Here is a 25184-nt window from a genome sequence, read left to right as displayed (position 1 = left end):
AGGTTGGTGTATATTTAATTTAAGTTTTAATTACATTTTTGGTTTCGTAGTGAGTGTTGAGTATGGATCTTTTCATTTCGTAGTGTGATTTTGTTTGGATTTTTGGTAGTTATTTGATTTTTAGTGTTCCGTGCAATACTTTGTTCACGGAACACTTATGGGATCACTTCGGTCTTGCAAATCAGTTATTATCTCTTAGTAGCATTTGTAAGTAATATAATTTATAAGGATACAGTAAAGCTACTTAAGCCATTTTTCCTATTATCGTGTTCATTTTGTTTGAAAAGCTCAAGCTAATCTTAATTTTTTCTTAGATATAATTTTTAATAGTATGAGGTCTCTTGTACAAGATACAAAATGGGTAGGATATTAAATTCTTTCGACTGTACGATGAAACATATAAAATCGTATTGCTCATTTCATCTAGCTCTTGGACACTATAAGATGTATAGTGTAAGAAAAAATTACAATGCCAAAAGTTCGCATAGATGGCGCCAGCATAGATTTTGCCAGTCTCTAGTTCTGTTCTATTAGATTTTGGCTTACAGGGCCATAAAAATCCAATACAAAACAAGAATTTGACACACAATTGGGGATTGACAGGAAACCTATGCTGGCGCCATCTGTACAATACTTCGGCCGGCCAACCCCACTTCGCATCTTGCTAATAATCGAAGGTGCCAACAGTGTAGTTTAAGTACAGGATTGGTACAGGTATTGAAATCGTAAAAGAAGACTTCCCTAGAAAAATGTATTCGTAACAAAAGAAATTGCCTTGTAAGTTATAACCTTGATAGGTTTAGCTTTTTTCCTCGTCCAATTCTATATTAACTATTCTATATTACATAATATTATATTATAGATAGGGTATAGGTTAGATTATCGTAAAAGGCTGTAATATCAATATTCTCAAGCCATTTAATAAATCCGTCGCTTAGATCTGTAGGACATAACTTTTTAAATATACATGTTTTTTTTTCTCGTAATTGAAAGTGGCTAGTTTTCGTATTATTATGTATTAAAAATTCCGAAACGCATAATGTTATTATATAATTAGATGATTTTTATAACTTGCTGGAGGTAGTATTTAAGATATTTTAAGGTAAAAAAATAGAAATGCCAAATTGTTTTAAAGAAGTCATGTATCAAGCTCAAGTCAAGCCTTTAAGCCCCGCAAACAAACAAAGAGAGTATATAAGGGAGAGGTAGAAACGGGAGTTGGAAGGGACCTCGACGGACTTTCTCTGATCAGATTCCAGTTCAAGAGCACCCTAAACCGGCGCGCGTATATGAGGAATGTTATGAAGTCAAAGAAGCGAAAGAGGTATGTCAGGATCGTAGCAAGTAGAAATCCGTGGTCTCTGCCTACCCCTCCGGAAAATAGGCGTGATTAAATGTATGTATGTAAGAACTTGCATGCGATTTTCGGTACATTGTGCTATTTTGTCGATATATGGGGCATTTTTTATGAAAAGGGACCTTATTGTCGACGGCGCTTACGCTGCACAGCGTCGCGCGGAATTGTAATAATATCAGAGCATCGTTAATAATGGCGTCAGCGCCATCGACAATAAGGTCCCTTTTTATAGAAAATACCACATATTCTGTTTGCTAAACAATAGCGTAGAATGTACAAAATATGCAATGTACTAATGACAACAATTTTATGTGATTAAATACTTGCTAAACTAGACTTTGTTTTATTAAAACTGCTTTCTAATTTAAATAATTTATTTTGAGCCCTTAGATTTATTGTTAGTGCAATAAGAAATAATTTCTAAAAGGTTTCTCTTAAATGAAACATCAATATGGAGGATATTATATTTATTAGTTTATTGTCTAGTATAGGTACATAATAATGTGAAATGGTTAGATTATATTAAATTAACAAAACAAATTCTCTTACTAAAAACATACAATTCATATGCTTAAGTTAGGACGCTAACGCTAAGCACGAAAAATTTCGTACATTGACCCATCTGTTCTATTCCTATCGCTATCGTACGCGCGTAATTACCTCTATTGCTATCCCGCCCATGACGGCGGCGGTCAATGCCAATATAACTATGCGCGTGCGATAGAGATCAGGCTGGTCATTGTGCTAAATTCTTCTTGATTATAGCGTCATATAATAGGGAATATCACGCAAAACTCTGCGTAGGGGGCGCCAGGGCGCCATTACCACAATCTGAAGGTATATCGTGAAACAAGAAAATTTCTTTATCTAACATCTCTGTCACTCTTGCATATTCGAGCGATAAAGAGGCAGATAGCGAATTTTCGGATTCGCGTTTCCCGGTAGGTCCTCTGTAAGCAAACCGCCTTGATGCATCAATGTCATATTTTATTATCTCTAAAAACTTGTCAAAAACCTGTTAAGGTACAGTATGTATACGTTACTCTATGGTTTACTAAAAAGGCTAGTCCTGCACTCTGGTGGCAGAACAAAGTCAAAGTCAAAGTCAATATAATCTTTATTCAAATAGGCCTAGCAACAAGCACTTTTAAATTGTCAAGTTTTAAATATTGCATTGTAGTAATATCCCCTATTAACTATTTGGAATGATTTATACCTATGTCTAAAATTTGTTTAGCTATTTCGTTCACTTTTCTCTTAAAAATTAGAACCTTTATGTAATTTCAGAACTCATGATTTAAATTTACAACTTAAAGTAATTTAAAATTCCATGAGCACAAGCATGATTATGATCAGTGATCCTCAATACGATGGTCCATGGGTCGGATCCGGCCCGAATTTCAAATTTTATTACTTTAAATCCAAAATGTACAAATGGCGGACTTAATGCCAAATAGCATTATCTACCAGTCAACTCTTTATTGTCAACAAGCCCTATGGCTAAAAACACGGTATTTTTAAAACACGGTATGACATTCAGTTTTCTTAAATATGTACTTAGCCATACCCCGAAGTTAACAGAGTTAAAATTACAGTTTACGGTTCAATTTGTACTGGTTAATGGTTAATTGTATTAACGTTTCGGCCAACACTGAATCCCAGAACCTCGCTGGCAACGCGAATGCACATATTTTTTTAGCCACACTGTAGATTACTTGCTTGGCTATCTCCTCAAATAATCTTCCAAGATCTTGAGCTGATCCCAACACACTAATAGTAAAACAGTGTGTGGCCCCAGCCTCATGTAGTTGGCCCCCGTGCCTTTGTACAGCGAGCCGACGCCTTCTGATCGCACCATCTTGTAGAAGCAGTCCACCATACCAGAGTATAACTTGCCGCGATTGTTTGCGTCTACCGCTGAAAAGTGATATCGTTAGCTGTTAGTTCTCCACTGCTAGGTTTTCTGGGCCCTCCTAATATTTTTTCTGTTTGTAACTTCAATTTTATATCTAATTCTTTTTTAGGTACCCAAAAATTGCGACCCTGAAACACTGCCTCAGTCGATAGGCGTGTTTTCTTTACGGCGTCATAATTGTTACACTGCCAGAATGTTTCTAATCTCTACCATGTGATACCTGCATACCAATCTATGGCGTAAGAAGACACAAGAGAAAGCTACTACGCTTATTGTAAGAACATGTTGGTTAGAAAGTAGAGTAGGTAGCAACATCAAACGGGTTGAGACAGGCTGTCATAACCGTCTGGCGAGTTTGCGGAAGAGTACCTACTTAGGCGTTTCTATGGCCTCGCCATATAGCTCTGGGCGGCAAAGAGGGGGTTTAGTGGGTAAACCATGGATCTCATTAGCCTATATGGGAGTCCCACATAACCATCCCCAGGCCTATCCCCGCGCCTGAAGAAAAGGCTGTCATAACCAGCCCTCCTAGGTTAGCTCCAGCAAACGCTAGCATTATAGGTGAGTCTACCATCCATACGAGTCATTCTTTCGCGTAAGAGGACACCATTTGGGACTCGAAAGAAAGCTACTACCAACTACCTACTCTAAGATGTAAGAACTTACGTTGATTAGAAAGACGCGTGGCGACGACATCAAAAGGATTGAGACAGGCTGTCATGACTAGCCCTCCCAAGTTAGCTCCAGCAAACGACAGCAGTATAGGCGAGTCTGCCATCCATCCGTGTGATACGAGCCATTCTTTAGCGTATGAAAAGGACACCATTTGAGAAGCACTGCCGACCGCACCGCGGGGGATTTGAGGTTGCACGCCGCGGAATAAACCTGGAAAATGATGCAGATTTTTTAACGATTTCCGTACTTTTTACCTACCTGCCTCTTAACACATCACAACAATACAGCAACACACACACACACAACACAGCACACACACACACACACACACACAACACAACACAGCACACACACAGCACAGCATCAACTCTAAGTGACTCTAAACAAGAGCGCTTTTTCGACGCGCGTTAAAAAAGCGCTTGCATCTGCCCGCACGCTAAATTCGATTTAAAGACCAAGGCTTAAAGTTGAAAATCCAACAACGCTTGATAAAAAGCGCTAACGCATGTACACATGTTTCCATTTGTGTCATTCAAACGCTTTTTTAACGCGCGTTGAAAAAGCGCTTGTGAGAATGAGGCCTAAATAGTGCACAAGTGCTTTTTCAGAAGTTCCGATTTTTTGAAGGATATTTTCATTCTCCTCTTGATCTAGATTGCCCTATGAGTAAAATGAAATCATCTCCTACTAGTACTTTTGAATTTTCCTTTAAATATTCCAGTTACCATCTTTTTAGTGTGTCAGAGATTTCTAAAGATGCCATTATGAACTAGTTGCGTTGGCTTGGCCCCAGAGCACCCATTAAGTACGCAATGCATACTTATTATTATTACCTTTAAAGCCTTCCTTAGCGTAAATATCGCCTAGTGCTTCAAAAGTCCCAGTATGCTTGTGCTGATGTCCCACGGAGATCGCCTGTGCAGCCTTAAGCCAATAAAATAAGGTCTTTACTATAGGGTGTCACAAGTTTGATAATTTGCTACGGATGTAACTGTGTCGACTTTTTATATCGATAAATTATGCATAAGTTTATGTGCCGTGTAAAAAAATAATCACGAAATTGGAAAATTGATAATAGTCTGAAAAAACTGTAATCTGTAGCAGGCGGCTTGTTGAATACAAGGATTGCATAACTTTTATACTTTTATTTTCATATTATAGAAATCATAAAAAGTATGAAAATCATGCAAGCGGCTAGGCCCTTGGTACTTGAAAATCAAGGTTCAAACGGATCTTTACGTTAGTTATACCTACACAAATTTTATGACGTGTTTTAATGATTGCAGACCAAACCAAAGTTACATCGTCACTTTAATCCTTATAATACCTGTGCCTGCAACCGAGTCTTGACTAAGAAGAACGGCGTGCCAGCGATGGAGCCCAAAGCGCCACCGACGCCGGCTGCCGCTGCTCCCTTCAGTATAGACGTTCGGCCTGTGGCGTCTGTGGTTAGACCGCGGCGTTCGCATATCCGGAACACTCCTAATCTGAAATTTCAATTTATTTTCTCGTACAATTCGCATTTATAAAGCTGATTCGAAACTGAGATGCAAAGTTGAACCACTCAGTCAAGGTAAATTCTTCAATGAAAAGCAGCCGGGAAATACCTATCAATAATGATAGGTTATAGAGAATGTCTACTCAACTTACCTAAACGTATTAAGAAAGAACTTTTTTTATAAACTACGTCGGTGGCAAACAAGCATACGGCCCGCCTGATGTTAAGCAGCCTCCGTAGCCTATGTACGCCTGCAACTCCAGAGGACGAGTTACATGCGTGTTGCCGACCCTAACTCTCCGCACCCTCGTTGAGCTTTGGCAACCTTACTCACCGGCAGGAACACAAGTTCCCTAGTTGGGCTCTGCTCTAGATCTGGAATGACATCTGGCTGTCTTGTGCCCTACCACACAAACTGGGACCCAACCATCGCATTTGAAACCCTGTGCCAAAGTTCCAAATCCCTCGTTTTCAGCAATAACAAACAGCCCATGCGGCACACTTTTGTAATACATTACATCAGTGTGTCATTTAGTTTTCAACTCTCCCTGGAGTTAGAGTCATTTATCACTTCTAGAGGTAATTTTTTTACATAGAAGATGACTACTTAACTTACCTAAACTAAAAGTAATTAGGTATTAAGAAAGAACGCACCCAGCTATCGCGCTTAAACCTGTCTGCAGCGACCGAAGCACTTAATTTTTCGCAATAACAAACAGCTCATGCGGTACACTCTTGTATTGTGTCCTTTTTCTCTCAACCCCGCCTGAAGTTGGAGTCGGGTCTTCACCACTTCTATGGGGTTGATATAATTTTGAACTTAGAAAATGTCTAACTCACCTAAAAGTATTAAGAAAGAACTGGAACCCAACCATCGCGCTTAAGCCCCTCTGCAGCGATCCAAAACCCTCGTTTTTCGCAATAACAAACAGCCCGTGCGGCACACTCTTGTAATGTATCTCGTGTCCTTTAGCTTTCAACTCCCCCTGGAGTTGGAGTCGTGTTTTGACTACTTCTATAGGGTTGGTGAAGATGGTGGCAAACATGGCGGACGTGCCGCCCATTAGCATGTCGGTGGCGTCGCGTGCCAGCGCCATCTAGGGAGATTTAAGTCTAGTTAATTCGTCAGAGCGTATTTCAAAGAAAATAGTAGGAAAGGCATAAATTATAAAATAGTTCTAGTTACCATTAACGTTTGACAATTAAAATACCACAAGTTCGGTTGTCAAACTCGAGATCATGATTTTTTTTAGATTACACCTCTTCTAAAATCAATAACTTTACAAACCCAACCCCCCCATGAGGTTGCGTCGTTTTATTATCTAGTTCTTATGGCAACTTTCAGTCTCCATCATTAGATCAATTCGTTGTCATCATAATATTGCATTGTCGCCGGTCTTCCATAAGTACCTATAGGTACTACAACATTGAGTTTATAGAATGTCAGACCGTGGAATTCAGCTTCTAAGATTTGACCCACCAACATTCATACCAATGGCGCTATTGATAAACGTGCTAAGCCTTAATTAGCTATTAATCTGGCATTTTAACTTGTGTATTAATAAGAAAGGGATAAAACATAAATTACGGGGCTACGATGTTAAAGGACCAGTTAAAAAACTTCTATTTATATTACAATTTTTCCGGTTTTTAGGGTTCCGTACCCAAAGGGTAAATTCGGGACCCTATTACTAAGACTCCGCTGTCCGTCTGTCTGTCAGTTGAAGTTTTCACAGATGATGTTTCTCTTGCCGCTATAACAACAAATACTTAAAAGTACGGAACCCTTTTTCCGAGTCCGACTCGCACTTGGCCGGTTTTTTTATAGTTACTCACTTTATAAATTGAGGAGTCTTTTCAAGAGGGCTTATTTCTCTATGAACAGTTTAACACTATACAAAAATAAGCCCATTTGAATTGTGATTTGTGGGGATTAAGTAAAAGAAAAATAATAATGTCAGCAATTATTTATTAAATAAATTATTTTAACAATAGTAAAATACATACTAAAAGGCACTAACAATAAAAGATAGCTGTAGAAATATGGCATTATTTCTTATGAGATTTCTGCGCAGATTCTCAACATTTAAATAAAGAATAATCATCAAATCTAAAATAATATCTATAGGAAACCGTTTACCATGATTCTATGATTATTTTATATCTGAATTTGAATACCTAATAAAATAATAGGATAGGTACCTAATTTTAAACTTTTGTGTAAGTGTGCATTGCGTCTAAAGCCGTGTTTTCTTTTAGTGTTCTGAGCAAATGTTTTCTCTTCTCATTTACTATCGAATGAACGATTGCTCGCTCAGAACTGTTCGCCAATGACGGATATATCCGCACCGTAGGTCCAACGCCAAAGACGGATTAATCCGTTTCAGACCACAGAGCAACTACGTGCATATGCATAAAGTTCAATTTCAGTTTTGACATTTAGGTGACGTGGCGTCCGAGGGACAGCTTCAACGCAGTCTGCAACGATTTTGATAGCATACGCAGCGCAAGTGTTATTTATAGGTATACTTCATAATTTCATAGAAGTTTGTCGTTTAAAATAACACTTGCACTGCGTGTTCTCGTTGCAGACTTATCTTGGTCTAATTCTAATATATGTGGTATTTTCTATAAAAAAGGACCTTATTGTCGATGGCGCTTACGCCATTATAAACGATGCTCTGAAATAAATACAATGCCGCGCGACGCTGTGCGGCGTAAGCGCCATCGACAATAAGGTCCTTTTTCATAGAAAATGCCCCATATTACTTTAGATGTGAGTATAGGTGGTCTAGAGGGTTACATAGGAGTACATATGATATTTACATTCAATTCAACACATCCAAATCTCACCATGATTTTCTCATAATCGATATGTAGGTAATAAAAGTAATAATGAGACGCAAGTTACGATTACAATCACAATGTCATCGGTGCATATCGAATAGGTACAGACTACTTATTACTACGTAAACAGAATTGTTGATATATAATTATTTATTGCACATTTGAACACAATTTATATGTATAAATATAAATAAATTTGGTATAACCAATTTGGTGTAACTAACACTTAATCCGCTGTCTATGAGCATATACGTAATAGTCAGATATAATTTAATACGTCATACCTACATACAGATGTACTGCATAATTGTTTTCCATCGTATTTTCACGGAAACGTACGAACGTGTCTTGCTATTTGGCCAGGATTACACTTGTAAGTTTTACTTACGTAAGTAGGGACAAAGCTATTTGCTAGAATGAGATAACGATATTCATATCTCATTCTGTAGTATAGCTGTGTCCCTGCTTACGTAAGTAAAACTTACAAGTGTAATCCTGGCCTTTCAGCCAGTCTAAGTACAAAAAGTATACTGAAGTTGAATGAAGTAGTATGACAAATGCGAACGTTTCCGAGAAAATACGATGGAAAAACAATTATGCACGTCATCTGTACTTTAATCTCTTTGAATCTCTTATATTTTAGAAGAGACGACAAATGAACTGCTTTGGTACTAAATATTATATGTTAAGCCCGCTCCACGCCAAGCGAAGCGGAGCTGCGAACGCGAGTGTGGAGAAAGCGTCGCAGATCTGCGAAATCGACTGCACACTCGCGTTCGCGGCTTCGCGCCGCGATTCGCGCACGAGTGTGGAGGGAGCTTTAGGGCTCAGCCATAAATCTTAACCCTTTAATCACCACAGACGCGCACGGTTGTAGTTTAATATGAACCATCATACACGTGGCCACAGAATAAAATAGTATTAGGTACAGAAGGTTCACTCTCTAACAAAACGCGTCTATTACGACAGATATGACCGCTAGGTGGCGCAAGCGCGAGCAGGCGTCCGTTCTGTAACGGTGCGCGGCAATTACTATGGCTAGACACCAAAATTGGTGTGGGCCGCATGTACTTGTAGCGACGCGACGAAATCGCGGAGTGAGCCACGCCTGCCGATACCTTCGTTCGTTGATGCACTATCGTCATCTTGATTAGAGACCTCAAGGGGTGTTATGAACGCCTAATTTCTTTGGACACACAAAACACATAATAAAAGGTAAAGTTAGCCTTTTATAATTATAACTAAGAAAAAACAGACAATTTCATTCTACTTATTGTCCTACAATTTAAGTCATTTCCAATTTGGTTACTTTGGTTATTATGTGAAAATTTTAATCACTACCCACATATAATATATCGTCACTCCTTTGAAAAAATCTCGTATCTCGCACTGCTACTCAAAGTTAAAACGCAGTAACTGTTACCACGTTTTTCTTTTGATTGACAGAACAAGATACGAGTTTTTTTCGAAGTAGTCACAAAGCTCTTTTCAGAACAGATTTTCAATATCTTAGGATTAGCTATATTGAGTTATGGTCATATGGTTCTACTCGTGTGAGCGAGACAGCGCTATGCACGTATATAGCAAGGTCTCACTCGCACACCAGAGCGCCGTCAACTGCAAACAAAAGCCGCCTGCCTCTTACTGACACTATTCGACCATTCGAACTTAATAGGGAATATTACGCAAAGCTCTGCGTAGAGGGCGTCACTAGCACAATCACAGGGCCTACCGCGTAACACGAAAGTTCGGTTTCTGCCTCTCTATCACTCTTGCCTATTCGATCGATAGAGACGCAGATAACGAACCTGTAAACAACCCGCCTTGATGCATCAATGTCATAGTGAAAATTTGTCAAAAAACCGTTTAAGGTCTAGTATGTATAAGTTACTCTATGGTTTAGTATATGCACTAGTGCTGCACTCTGGCGGCAGAACATTGAAGTAATACTCCCTATTAAAACGAAATAAGGTCCTCCAAAGGGCAGATAAGTTTTGCGGTTAGTATTAACGACGGACGCAGAGATAACAATGCTAGGCTCAGTATTATGACAAGTGACCGCCAAAGTAAAACCAAATAGGACATATTTATATCTAGGATAAAGTTAAATGCGTATAAGACTAAATTCTAAATTAAAACAGGGTCTATATTCCATGTAAATGTAATATACATATTGGCAATAAAGATATTTGAAGTTTCCATATTTATAATATAATTCTTTCTTTGGCATGGCAAATTAAAACTGTGGTCACATTTTAGGGTTCCGTACCCAAAGGGTAAAAACGGGACCCTATTACTAAGACTCCTCTGTCCGTCTGTCTGTCACCAGGCTGTATATCATAGACTGTGATAGCTAGATAGTTGAAATTTTCACAGATGATGTATTTCTGTTGTTTTTACCCTTTGGGTACGGAACCCTAAAAATAACACAAAATAAAGAAGATTGCTTTCACAAGTTTCTTACTTAAATTTCATTCCTCGCTCATCTAATGTAGTAATTGATGGTAAAACAATTATTGTCTAGGAACTACGAATAATACATAACTATGTAATATTATGAGCGGCATACGCCTTATGTATGTATTATTACATATCTTAAGTATCAAAGGCAAATGATCACTGGGCTTAAAGCCTCACAAACGTATACTTTATTTCATGCCCTGCCCGAGTCTGTGTTTCCGCATGAGTACAATTTGGAGCTCTTCAAGGCAAGAGTTAATAGGTATCTCATAGGTAAGCGTGCTCCACCGCAGACCACATCATCACTTACCATCAGGTGGGATCGTGGTCAAACGCCTGCCTATTCATCATAAAATATATATATATATATATATATATATATATATATAGATCTTAAAATAATATGGCTCTGTGAGTGACCTCGCGTTAAGCTTAGAAAATGTAAAAGTGAAAAATACTTAGTTCGTTGAGTCGTTATCACAGTGAACTCACAATGATTTTAAGCGCCATGACGTAAGAACGTAAGACAAATTCCGTATTTAAAAAAAAATCCAAAAACTGGATCGACAAAGAAAAATCTATTTAATCATCATGAAATGGTAGAAAATTATTGAGGACGCACTTCCTACGTAACTGTCACATTTTTGACGAATGCTACATGGCACTTATTTAGTATGGAATTTTTTTAGTTATTTTTTATTTAATTTCTACTATTTTATGTCGCCCTATACCTAGAGTAGAACATCCGGACATACGAAAGCAAAATGCGCGAGTCAAAACTGAAACCTTCGCTAACGCTACGGTCAAATATAAAACTAGTGACAAGTCCTTCGGCCAATGAGACAAAATGTTGTTCCTCATTGAGTGTAACGCGAACACCGAATTATTGAATTGTATAACGGGACTTTTCGAGTAATTATGTTTTAGATTTACCTCCGACGTTTCGAGGACAGCGTTGTCGCCGTGGTCTCGGTGGTCGGTGGTGGTGGGGTGGGTTTAAATCAGTGCGAACACCGAATTACGCAAATTGCAGCATATTTCTCTTTTACTCCAATTAAAGCGTAATTAGAGTGACAAGATGCCCGCAATTTCGGAACTTCGGTGTACGCGTTAGGCCCTATGAAGTCACGTGTTCTTATGTTTACATTATTTTAAGATCGATTTGGAAAAGACTATAGTTATACCTATATACAAAACGTTAAGCAAAAGCTATGCGCAAAGATTTTTTTTATCAATAGGGAATATTACGCGAAAGCGCCTATCGCGAAGCAAGAAAATCTTAATTTCGTTATCTTACATCTCTGTCACTCTTGCATATTCGAGCGATAAAGAGGCAGATAGCGAAGTTTCGGATTCGCGTTTACCGGTAGGTCCTCTGCAAACAAACCGTCTTTCAGGATGGTATAGAAAGGATGCCAATCTCTTATGGCAGAATTGTTGCAAAAGTGACCGCTTTCAGCTTTAAATAATAGTTCCTAATCTCTCCGGTGGCGCTAGTTAGGCTCTGGGACATGAGTATAACATGGACCAACAAATAACCCGACCAAATTACGTAGGTTGTTTTTGGTAGTATTTTGGTGTATGGTGGCGCCGCCTAATTACTGTTTTTTGATGGACACTTTTCATACATAGAGATTTGGCTCCTTTATAAAGTCTCCATGACCGTCTTAATGCATCAATGTCATATTTTATTATCTCTGAAAACTTGTCAAAAACCTGTTAAACGTACAGTATGTATAAGTTACTCTATGGTTTACTATAGGCTAGTGCTGCACTCTGATGGCAGAACATTGCAGTAATATCCCCTATTCTATAATATCAATCGATCCTTTACAATAGTTTGGTATTTAAGTTTGGTAATTATTCTATATTATAAGTATGTGTGACAACATAAATACGCTGAACTCGTATTCGTTTTATATATCGTAAGAGTTGAATAAGTAGGTATTTATCTACATATATCAATTCGAGATTATTTCAAATGAACCGCTGTTCAATATGTCACTGAATTTTAGCCAGCCCATAGTTTCATCATTGATTCTAAATGTGTAGTCTAAGATAAATTCGGTATTGTTTTATTGGGTGGTTTTGTATTGATTTAAACTAATACCAGTGGTGGGACACTCCTCCTTTCGCGCAAACTCGGCTTCGCTCGGCTCAGCATTGCTCCGAGCAATTGTTAGGGTTGACCACAACTTGACGTCCCTTTGCGTGCACGACCATAGATAAGATAATGACTTGAATTTTGACAACCCTAAATAGCCGAAAGGGATAGTGCCATACATTAGAAAGGGACAGCATAATTTGACCCTGAAACGCTGTCAAACTTCGGGTTTGTAGGAAGTGTCCTTTCTGTACGGTAGTACTATTACTTATTCTGGGCTAATACTGTTTAACTAATAATTAAAGTAAGCATGGACGACGAGGTCTCGTTTTAATTTAAATAATGTGTGGTCTTATATATAAAATTAACTTAAGAATAATATTGTAACGGGTATATTTGGCTTTTCATTTATTATTTATATTCGATATTTATTTTATACTGGTTATAATACGAGGAAATTAAGTAAAATTCTATATCCTATGTTTGTTTAGAGTCGGCACAACTCATCATTAATGTCAGATTTGTATGAAAATAAGACGCAAGAATATAATTATACTCAATCACTTTGTTCTACTTAAGTCGGTACCTATATACCTTCGAAGACAGAAAATATCGTGTAGTGTGACTCTTCTAAATGAATCTTTGCAATTAAAGATATTAATACCTAAATGAAAGGTAAATTTGTACCACAATGAACTATCATCATACGGGATATTTATTGTATCACACAATCCCTATGAGATTTAAAAAAAAAACGCGTGAATCACATGGGGCGTAGATAACATTACCTACTTAGAAATATATCGAAATATTTAATATTAATTCTAACTTTTTATGGGTAGGAATTGTTTTATAGAAAAATAATGCGATTACAAACAAATATTGCATTAGTTTCTTCAATTACAATTTAGTTTCTTTAATATTTAGAGCCATTTTACGAAACCACGTAAACTGTGATGCCTGCTAGCGAAATATTTATTTTTCAAAGATCGCACTTTTCTATGAAACAAGTCTAGTAAATATTCAATAGACTAGGAACAGATTAAATTGAACTTTACGCTTAAATAACTCACAACAATCAGACTAAATACCGCGTATATTTCCCCATTTAGACGGATCAAGAACGTGAAATACTTAGATACATTATATATATACAGGGTGGCTAAAAAATAAGTGCATTCCTATTCCCTGCGAGGTTTTGGGATTATACTGAGCAACTTATACTATGGGGCCAACCAAGAAATCGCGAAAAAAATTTTTACCCCCCCCCCCCATACAAAATGGACCAGCCAAAATGTATGAAACAGCCAAATTTTTCGCGATTTCGGGGTTGCTCCCATAATAAAAGTTTCTCAGTATAATCCCAAAACCTCCCTGGCAACAGGAATGCACTTATTTCTTAGCCACCCTGTATATACATATGTATGTATATATATTGTGAACGTTCCGAAATAAAGTTTTTTTTAAATGTGTGTATATACAACATTCGATCGACTGAATTTAATGTACTCTGCTGTTAGCAATGTATTGAATATTGCATGCAAGTTCTTGAACAATCTAAATAAGGCTTAAAGTCAAAACACACCATACCTACAACGCTAAATCATCACGCTTTCTCGAAACTCTTCTGAAAATCTTTTAACATATCCCAAAACACAAGCAGGAGAACGGTGTGGGGCGCCTGGCGGAGGTAAGAGGGCCCCATACCCTTGTAAAAGGCTAGGAGGCCTTCGGCCTTGGTGATCTTTTTGGCGCAATCCACTATGCCACTGTAGAGGAGGCCTTGGCCGTTCACGTCTACGGCTGAAAAAAAAAAGTTGATAAATTGAATCTTTATTTGAAAATTTAACAGTTAAAAGTTAACCCGGCCTTCACCACTGGAGGGCTTCGTCACTTTTTCTTTAATATATGACATCTATTACAGTTTTTAGTTAAAAGTTAGTTAACCCTGGCAAGTACATGGGGGTTTTCAGAAAAAATGGTACCGTTTACTGGCTAGATATCTTCGATCTTAGTATAAATAAAATAAGGTTGAAATTACCTCGATTGTACAATCTCGTCATAATGACATCCATTGGCGTCAAGGAGATAGGTTCACCACGGCCCCGATGTTGCTGCATGGCTACAAATTTTCGACCCTAATACAATATAAAAATAAGGTTGAAATTACCTTGGTTGTACAATCTCGTCATAATGACGTCCATCGGCGTCAAGGAGATGGTTTTCACCACGGCCCCGATGTTGCTGGCCACGAATGCCGATAAATACTTCGACTGTTGGAACATGTCGTTGTCGTCCATCCATTCTTTACATCTAAAAAAACAAATGAGAAATGAGTTTGAAACAAGGGCCTGACACTCTTTGATAGAGAAAGATAGTCTTATTTCGATTCCTATAAGAGGAAAGAGAAAATAGTGCCATGCTTTGTCCTTATCACCGACCGGGTGACATCATAGGTATGAGGCGATGGCGAAATACCGAAATTTATAAGAGTGAAAGAGAAAAAAATCTATGCTGCCCAAATTTTATATGAATATTCTTTCTCTTACCCCCGGTCGCTCGGTGGCGCGTCTATAACTACTTCATACTTGTATATACTATGTCTATGGTCTGAAAACACTGAGTCATTTTGATGCCCTAAAAACTCGAGCATAAAGTTCAAAATTAAGGGCTGTGCATGGAGGACAGTAGGCCAGCGAATCGTATCACAAAAAAAAATGCGGTAATTTCAAAAAATACTTACGTGGCAGTAAAATAACTATGAAATGAAATGACAGTTTAGAAGTAACAGCTTATTTGATACACGAAATAAATAATTTAATTTAAACAATAACTTTTAAAACGATTCTACGAGTATGGCCAGCTCTAGCAATTATAAAGTGTTATCCATTGATTATGTACCTAATATGTTTAAAATTTGATATTAGACATTAGCATTTAATTTGATTAGCAAGATAAGATACGCAGAATTTTGAGAATACTGACAGCCTCCTATGTAGTAAAAGTAAAGTAAATAAAAACATTTTACAGTACATATGGTGCTACTTTTTCGCACTAGTGCGTAAAGAGCATTTTTCGTGCATATGTCGGAAGTTTAAAGGGTCATATGCACTGTAAAACGTTGTATGATACATGTGCGAAAAGGTAATTCGCAACTCGTGTCGGTTTAAAACACTCCCTGCAGTTGTGTTTTAATTTATCGCCACTAGTTTCGAATTTCCTCTTTTCCGCACTTGTATCGTAAATAACTATTAATGCATCATTCCATTCCTTTTTGGGGAATAAAAAAACCGGCCAAGTGCGAGTCGGACTCGCGCACGAAGGGTTCCGTACCATTACGCAAAAAACGGCAACAAAAAATCACGTTTGTTGTATGGGAGAAATACATCATCTGTGAAAATTTCAACTGTCTAGCTATCACGGTTGATGAGACACGGCTGGTGACAGACGGACAGACAGACAGACAGTGGAGTCGTAGTAATAGGGTCCCGTTTTTACCCTTTGGGTATAGAACTCTAAAAAATATAATGAACAAAATAAAAACTCACACAGCATAAGATGCAATCTGTGTTGCTGATCCTATGGAGTTCCTGATCATCATTCCGTGGGCACCTCTCCATAGGCCTCCCAACCCATTTTTCTTATAAATCTTCCTCATAGCATACGTCATGCCCGTATGAGCATGTTGGGTACCAACGGCTATCTTCTCTGAAGAATAAGACATTAGCTGTGTCTTAACTAGCTGTAGCGGACTGCCGAAGAATGCTCCAATCATGCCGGCAAACGCACCCATTACTAAACTGTTTGTGAACTTTGTGTTGTTTTTCTCGTCTCTTAGCAAACCTTGGTTATCAGCTTGTTGGTATATGCCTAACCTGTAAATTAGAGTTTTGATAGAATGGATTTAAAAAATCTGTTAGGTTTTGAATTGTCATACTTAATTATATTACTAATAATTTACTTTAAACAAAGATACAATGATTGAGTAAGATGCGTAAAATCTAAGACAATTTCGTGCTTCGAATTTGATAGGTACAGGAGATGGCGCTGTACAGCTCCATACATTTTGCGGTAACTATCGATTGTCAAAAGTTGATGTTTGACAATTCAGTGACCACAAAATTTATAGAGTACGGCGCCATCTGTTTTGGATATCAAACTAAGGGGCTCGTTTTTTTCTTAGATTTTACCTCTCTATTACAATCAATTCTCTTTGCTTTAAACCTGCTGATGTGTGGAAGATAAAAGCAATTTTAATGCCTACAATTGGTGAAAATTGATAATTGAATATAAATATACATATATTGAATATAAATATAAAGCAAAGTAAGGACAATTCATATCCAGATAAATAAATAAAATGACTAGAAATAAACTGAGATACATTTGTAAGTTTTACTTACGTAAGTAGGGACAAAGCTATTTGTTAGAATGAGATAATGATATTCATCTCATTCTGTTGTATATTTACGTAAGTAAAACTTACAAGTGTATCTTGGGCCTTAGGGATAGACCAAAAAACTCAGGAATATGATTCACTAGTAAAACTTACTCATAAAATAAATTAAAACCAAAACTACCGAACTTACCTTACACCATTAACCACTAATTGGAACCACAAAGCAGGTACAAGTCCCTTCTGTAACGCCGTCACTCCGTCATGTTTCACAATAGTGTACATAGCATGCGGTATATTCCTATAGTGCACTGCGTGCTGGCTCCGCGCCCGGAGCTCCCCTTGCAACTGCATGCGGGTTTTCACCACATCGAACGGGTTACTAAAGATAGCGGCACCTACACCCGCTATACCACCCACCACAAAGTCCATATTGAAAAAATATGGACAGCACTTTCAAGATACGTAATACTTTTAGGTTAGGACCGGAGATTTTTGTTTGCCATAACTGTAATGTTTGCCAAATTCATCATATGCCTTAGAAGTGTTTATCTGAAACTGAAAAAGAGCATTATTTCACGACGGTTAGGATAAATCAAATAAAATTTGTTTTAGTAAAGAAATTAAAACATTTTCAGTTTCAGACAAAATCATGTTAAGCGCAAATTATAGCAATATTCCAGTTTATAACACATGGCACAGCAAGTTTTAAGACATTATTGAACAAATTCATTCAGATTCGACGACTGTAATACAGGTATATCAGAGCAGCTGAGGCGCTCAAAAATATGTGAACACTCATTCTAATGCCTTGACGATAGAGGCGTGTTCAGATGTTTATGAGCACCTTAGCCGCTCCGAAATATCTGCTGGCGACTACTAGTTAATAATAAGTTATTTCTATGATATTTTTAGTCTATGTCAATAACATAGGTTGAAATCAAGAACTCAACCCAAGAGTTTACATTATTTTCTTTGATATTAGTACCTATTTTGCTTGATAATTAAAAAAGCCAATATAATTATCATTCCAACTAAGCGCCGCAAGTAAGAAATCGACGTCGCTTTAGTTTTATCACAAAAGCTTTCACAAGAATTTTGAAATATAAAATTTGTTGCCGTACGTTTCAGTGACAAAAATAGATGAACTGCCGCGTTTTCCCCAAGAGCAACGATCTTTGATCTCTGCACTACGGTTATACGGTATGACATAATATCAGAATTGCGCGAAATCATGCTCGTTTTCGCTAAAATATACCGAGAATGCCGCAAAGTATTTTTTAAAGTTAGTTTGGGTCTTACCTTAGCTTCCTTTATTATTTACTCGAAATGTCCTGTTATCATATTGAATATTTACTAGCTGCGAACTCGTAGGGCCGCACGCCGCGCGGCCTGCGCTGGAGAATTCCATAGAAAATTCATTTTATAGCATGTTTGTTTCGTAATGAAAACTCTAGAGACGTCACACGCACGTCAAAGTGACAGAGATCAGCTGACGGCTGGCGGTGCGTTCAGAACTTGTAATTTGTGTAACTTTTTAAATGGTTAAAGGGATATATATATAGTTAGGTTCGTAACACACCATCGCACCGCACCGAGACCTTGGAGCAGTTCTAGGAATAGGTAGTACTGGCGTGGGCTTCCACACTATCGTATGTTTCTCGTTTTTTTTTTTTCATGGAATTATGGGACACTTGGCAACATTGGTGCACGTGTGCGGCAGTCTGTAAGGTACATCGCACCATTCGCACCGTTTTGACGGTTCGGTGCGATAGTGTGGAAGCCCACGCCAGTACTACCTATTCCTAGAACTGCTCCAAGGTCGCGGTGCGGTGCGATGGTGTGTTATGGCCTTAAAACAGTTCCACAGATAAGATATAAATGACACGCGATTTTCGCACAACTCAAACGTAGTGTTGCAAACCCGCGATTTTTCAAATTTGCCGCCTTTTTCTACTGACAAGATTTGCTTGACCAAGTATATGTATTCAACTATAGGTACATTAGACTTACTATAGTTTGTCAAAGGACTGTCTCATTTCAAACAGACAGAGAGAATCATACTATCTTTGTCTTACACTAGTACTAGCACCAAAAAAAAAGGATGAGTACAGTTTTTTTGTTCTTATTTACTGACAATTTGATTTGACCAACTATACGTATAGCTGCGTCCCTGTCGTCAGTTACAGAATGGGGTTGGCCGATCGAAGTATTTTTAGCAGATGGCGCAATAACAGATATTTAATAACTTGCCCTGTGAGTCCTGTCATTCCCTAAAATTGAGTCAAATTGTTGTTTTTTTAATGGAATTTTATGCCTTCGATGCCCTTTAAGCCAAATCTCATAGAAAAAGGGGCAAGCTATGATGGCGCCATCTATGCAAACCTTTGACAGTTGCCAACCCCATTAAGTAAAGTGTGAGAAGCGCTTTAGGCGGACTCTAGGTAGGTACTTCTGTTTGCAGTATGCATTATTTTAAACTAGTGCAAACTTTGCACTGGTTTAAAATAATGCATACCAGATTTAGATAAAAAATCTTTTGTCATTTTGATTGATTAAATGTCATGCCTTGTTTCGTTTTGGTTATATTTTGAAAACAAATTTTTTGTTAATTAATCTAACATAACTATGTAAATTTAATAACTTGTTTGCTAAAAAAAAATAGTACAATGGCCGTCGCGGATGCAATGTTCATATTCGAAGTGGTGGTAGAGCACGTCAGGAGTTTGGTCGATAGTAGATTGCTTGTAATTCGCAGTGATTTCGCCGACATATTTTCTCTTGAACTAAAAGATCCAAAGCAAATGCACATAGTAATACCGGAGCCTCTTCCCTTGCCACCAGAACCACCTGGAAAGAAAAAGAAACCTCCTAAACCTAAGAAACCCAAAAAGGGAGCGTTACCCCCACCTCCTCCACCAGAGCCAGTGATACAATCGGGACAATCCGTGCTATTCACAAGCAGCGCAGAGTTTTTAATCAAATTAATGCTAAAGTGTCCCTTGCAAGTCACACTATGGAGCAAAGAGGATAATCTTGTGTTCATTGGGGCTAGTGTTATTCCTTGGGATCCAATGTTTTTAACCTACCTACAACAAATCGTTAATTGCCAAACCCCAGTACCTGTTACTCTGAATGACGAATTTAATGTTTTTGAAGAAAACACAGCGAAGCTGATGGCAAAAATTGGCCTCCAAATAAAATTGTCTTATTTAGGAGACAAAGTCACTACAGCATTTCGCACTTTATCCGAGGATCCTACGGTAAAAAAGGTTCTGTATACTGGTATCAATTCAAAAACAACGTCATACATATGCACAATGAAGACAACTGATGAAGTATTTGAAGAGAATTGCAATAAGGTAGAAAATAGTTTCGTAAAGGATAGACCGAAACCACAGCTTTTGTTTGCTGACTACACTAACGCACCAGGAGCAAATCTTGTAGAATTCAGCGAAGGCGATTACTGCTGCATGAACAACGCCGACAAACCTCCGGAATCAAAATATACAGCACCAAACACTGTGCCGACAATAGATTTCATTATTGATTATGTACGAAAGATAATAGCGTCCTGTAATGACAACATGAGGATGCTTACGCCCCGCCCGACTATAACTCCGAAAATCAGAGCCACAGACATTGACAGACTTTGTTATTGCAAGCAATCGCAGTGGCCAGAAAGTGCATTAGCTGAGAAGTACAAAATAGAAGTCCAGAGCGGACCGTGTGCTGTCTGCGCTGAGCCCGGCAAGACAGGAGGCCCAGGAGGTGCAGGTGCCGAAGGGCCTGGAGCTATCTTCGACATAGCGAACATACGAGGCCCTTGTGGAAAACCAGACTGCAAAATAGCAAGACATATAAGGAAGTATATCGAAAATTTGATCGAAGAAGACAAAATTGAGGTTGATATTAATGAGATTATTGGTCCATGTGGTAGTAAGCTTTGTACTTTGGCTGAAAAAATTCAAGAATTCCTTAGGCATGAAGGAATGTTCTCTGAGGGCGCTACAAAAGAGGGTCTCTCTACGCAATGCGCATGTATACAAAAAATGCAAGATGCCCTGGCTGAAAGAAAATCTTGTCAAAGTATATGTAGCAAAGATTGCGAAGAGGGTGATGATGATCCTGAGGAAACCTGTGCAGGAAAAGGTTGCCCATTTTCTGGACAATCACAGCGGGTATACAACGTGTATTATTTCACAGTAGAACTTGATCAGACAAGTAAGTCTACTTCCGGCAAAACCACACCGGTAACCGACCAAACACGATCTGACGAAGACAAATTCAAATTCTGTGCCAAAGACTGCCCCAGTATGAAAGCTGAGACAGAAATAACTTTGTGCACAAAAGGTGTGTGCCCTTCAGCTAATAGAGAAGATAAGCCGTGCCCTGAGCATCCGTGTCCCGTGAAGGGGGAATACCCTCCCAGCCCAGCAGACAGCAACGTTGAAATAGAACTCGACGCTATACACAATCCCTGCTGCTCCACAACTTGCGACGTAGCTGAAACAGTAAAAGACTTCATAGTCGATGGCCTCGAAAAGAAAAAAAAGATAAATGAGAAGAACGATAACGAGTGTTACTGCGATTGTGTATGTGATTTTAATTTCACGAAAAACACAACTTACTGCGCTGTTTGCGGCGGTTACGAATGCCTAGGAACTGATATGGAAAACCAGCCTGCCTTTATAAAACCTCTACCATGTCCGGTCTATCACAAACTCTACGACAAGAAATATATAAAGACTGAGAGTCCATGGCCTGACGAAGATCATGTTGAAACGTTGGACAAGATTAGTATAAAGACTACTAGATCGCAAAAATTGACCAATGCTATGGCTAAAAAAGATTCATTTTTTGAAGATGAAGGGGGAGAAAAGGAGAAAAAGAAAACTGAAAAGTCTGTTAATAAAAAGAAGGCCCAGAAAAGCAATGTTGGTGTTGTGAAAAAAGGTGCGTGTTAAATTAATGCTCACAGATAGATGATATACAAACAAAATTTTCAAAGAATAATCTTTGTATCAAAGTATCTGTACTATTGTTGCATTCTGAATAATTCTAGAAAGTAAACTTAAAATTGACATGGAAGAGGTTAAAATTAAAATATAGAACTAAAAAATATTTTGTCATCTGTTTTAGTGGGGAAAGCTGAGGAACAGAGGCCTTCGAAGTATCCTTATCCCCCGGTTCCGGCTAATATGGGTTGGAATTGGACAGCTGAAGACATTCCTGGATTAAAGGTAATTCATGTTGTTTAAAAGATTACTGTAGTGTTAAGTTTACATCATTAATTTGTATTTAGGGGGTCATGAATCGGGTTGCTTGTCATTATTTTAGCCCCGTCCAAATTGGAAGCCTGGTGCAGCTATAAAACCTCTAGTGAGAAGATACAGAGCCGTAAGAGATGGCATTGACATAATTGCTAAGAAGAAACGAGCTTTATTGTCGAAGAAGAAGAAAATTGAAAGTAAACCTTTATTAATAGTCACAAAAAAAGATGGGGAATATACAGTCCAAATGGAAGTGTTCAAGAAGTATTCGAGAGAACGATTGCTTTTCCAATATCCATATGAAGAAAAGCCTCCCTTGATTTACTCGATAGGAAAAACAGAAGAAGAGAAAACAAAAATTCAAAAACAACGCGAAAGACGAGAGAGAAGGGAAACTAGAAGAAAATGTAGACTTTTGCAATCTACTTTTAGAGATAAATGCCAAGAAATATGCGTTAAAGCGTACAACCAGGCAATTGGCATACTACCCCTCCCAAATCCAAATGATCCCGAATGTCCATGCTACACAAAACCAGCGGATGCCATTAGTCCTCCGATAGACTCCTGTTCGTGTTCAGAGGAAGGATCTATATCCAGCAGCGACACAGACGGTGATGACTGGATTATAGAATTTTCTCCTCCAGCGTCGAAATATGATGCTAAAGCTAAACATCCACCCACTACAGCAGAAAATGAGTCTCAATACACATATTTGGATTATAGAGTAAAACTCTTAGACAAGCACGGCAATCAAGTGCCGCGGTATTTCAAAGGACCCGATGGCAAAAATGAGTGTAGCGATTTGGGAGGCTTCTGGGACCATAACCATGTCTGGCAGGAAATAAATAAAGATGGCTATATTGGACCAGACGGTCGATGGATTCCTTTAACCTTTATTGGGCCCGACGGTATGATGTACTCATCTGAGGAAGGAGGTTTTACTGATAAGGATGGAAATTATTTGAAGCTAGGCGTCGATGGCTACGTAGATAAGGACGGTAAGTGGGCGTGGTACTCAAGATTCAAATCTAAACAAGATAAATCTAAGTCCAATATGACGGGTAAAAGTAAAGGTAAAGAGTCCCCCATGAAAAAAACTGCGGCTACGGCTATGAAACAAACTAAAGCCACAGCGACGGATGCCAAGGCTGGTAAGAGTGGATCTGGTGATGCTAAAGCGATACCGAATAAATCAAATGTAAAGCGAACAGTTTCCACGAAGGAACCACAGAAGCGTACCAATTATCAAGTGATGACAAGTATGTCGGCAAATTTCGATACGGCAGGCCGCCGATTTAGAAGGCATTCGGTCAAGTTGCCACCGTTATCGAATAGTAGCCGAGCCGCCGAGGCTAGAAAGATGGCTCGGTACCAGGAGATTTTGAAGCCTCTCGAAGAATACTCTGATATAGCATTGTTTAAGAAACCGGGGAGGAAATTGAAGACGAACAGGGCATGCAACACGCCTCTGAGACAGCGGTCACCGAACGACAGCTTTTATGAATGTCCTGGAAACATGAGCCAGATCCGACCTGTGTGCTCATTTGAGAACAACACCAATACTTCAATCTGTTAGTCTAATTTAGAATATTTTTAATGAATTGCGACGCGCCTTTTAACAAAATAAATAAAAGTGTAATTTATTAAATTAATGTATTTTTTTCTGTAGGTACTTAGTAGGTTTACGTGTGTAGAAACCTAGAAACATAATTAAAACCCTAGTACCTATTTGAATAATAGACATGTAATACCTATAAAAAATTAAATAAATTAGTTGTGGCGACTCAAAACTTCTACATTGTATCTGTGTTTCCTTATTTCATCTGAATTCTGAACTATTTTTTAAAATTACCAATTTATTTTAGTACCGCGAATACCGAAGTTCGTAAATTGCGGGCATTTCTCTTTTACACTAATTAAGGCGTAGTTAGAGTGACAGAGAAAGATGCCCGCAATTTACGAACTTTGGCGTTTACGGTAGGCCCTCTGTATTTGCAAATAAGCATCATAAGAAATACCACGGAATGCCTCACTTGAAGACCTCGAAGTATCAATAGATACGATGCGTGTTGGAAGGTCTGCCATCTCGTGACCTGAATCGAAAGCGAAAACAATTCACGCTTCTAAGCATGTGCTGCCCCCTACACTTGACGCTGGCTCTATTTCGCATAATATTTGGGTAGTGGCTTAAACCTTAACATAATGCTTTGCGCCAATGAATAGGGGGCTTCTGTGCTGCCGTCTACAGTCATGTACGCTCCCTACAGGCAGCATAGAGTACAATCCCAATCCTATTATTTTTTCACCTCAGCAGCTCGAACAAGCCTACGTTCGTCACTCCCTGGAGTGAGGAAAGTGCGACTTTCCTCACTCCAGGGAGTGAAACAAAGTAGCTTTTTGATTTAGTGAAGGCCATGAACTGCCACTTCATACTTCTATTAATTTTTTTTTGTTCAATATGTTCTCACTACTAAGGTGAAAAATTATATGTACAACACGAGAGCTAAGTTATTTTACATCTCGTGTTTTTGAGTCCCTCGCTACGCTCAAGATTCTAACTTAGAATCTTTCGCTTTCTCGGGACTAATAAAAAATAAACACTCGCAAGAAAAACCAACTTTCTTCTTGTTGCACAAATAAGTAATGTTAGGCAGGCATA

General features: G+C 38.4%; 2 protein-coding genes across 3 annotated transcripts; one reads left to right on the top strand and one right to left on the bottom strand.

Annotated features, from left to right (window-relative positions):
• Positions 1-1854: 1854 nt before the first annotated feature.
• On the bottom strand, positions 1855-18764 carry LOC134741933 (solute carrier family 25 member 35-like). Of its 2 annotated transcripts, XM_063674804.1 has the most exons (6): positions 18555-18747; positions 6286-6542; positions 5275-5434; positions 4781-4871; positions 3939-4157; positions 1855-3274 (listed from the first exon to the last, which is right to left on the bottom strand). In XM_063674804.1, exons 2-6 carry the CDS (start codon positions 6540-6542, stop codon positions 3081-3083), a joined length of 921 nt encoding a protein of 306 aa, XP_063530874.1. In that variant the 5' UTR covers positions 18555-18747; the 3' UTR covers positions 1855-3080. The 2 variants fall into 2 exon arrangements, with proteins under 2 accessions (XP_063530874.1, XP_063530875.1); XM_063674805.1 differs by lacking the exons at positions 1855-3274; positions 3939-4157; positions 4781-4871; positions 5275-5434; positions 6286-6542 and adding exons at positions 14251-14659; positions 15027-15169; positions 16405-16731; positions 17446-17810 and having other exon boundaries at positions 18555-18764.
• Positions 18765-19828: 1064 nt separating this feature from the next.
• On the top strand, positions 19829-24173 carry LOC134741931 (uncharacterized). The gene is made up of 3 exons (XM_063674801.1): positions 19829-22208; positions 22395-22495; positions 22593-24173. The coding sequence occupies exons 1-3, from the start codon at positions 19922-19924 to the stop codon at positions 24099-24101; spliced, it is 3897 nt and encodes a 1298-aa protein (XP_063530871.1). The 5' UTR covers positions 19829-19921; the 3' UTR covers positions 24102-24173.
• Positions 24174-25184: the final 1011 nt, after the last annotated feature.

This window comes from Cydia strobilella, chromosome 6 (genome assembly GCF_947568885.1).
Source record: "Cydia strobilella chromosome 6, ilCydStro3.1, whole genome shotgun sequence".
NCBI lineage: Eukaryota > Metazoa > Arthropoda > Insecta > Lepidoptera > Tortricidae > Cydia > Cydia strobilella.
This window is presented reverse-complemented; position numbering and strand designations above follow the sequence as displayed.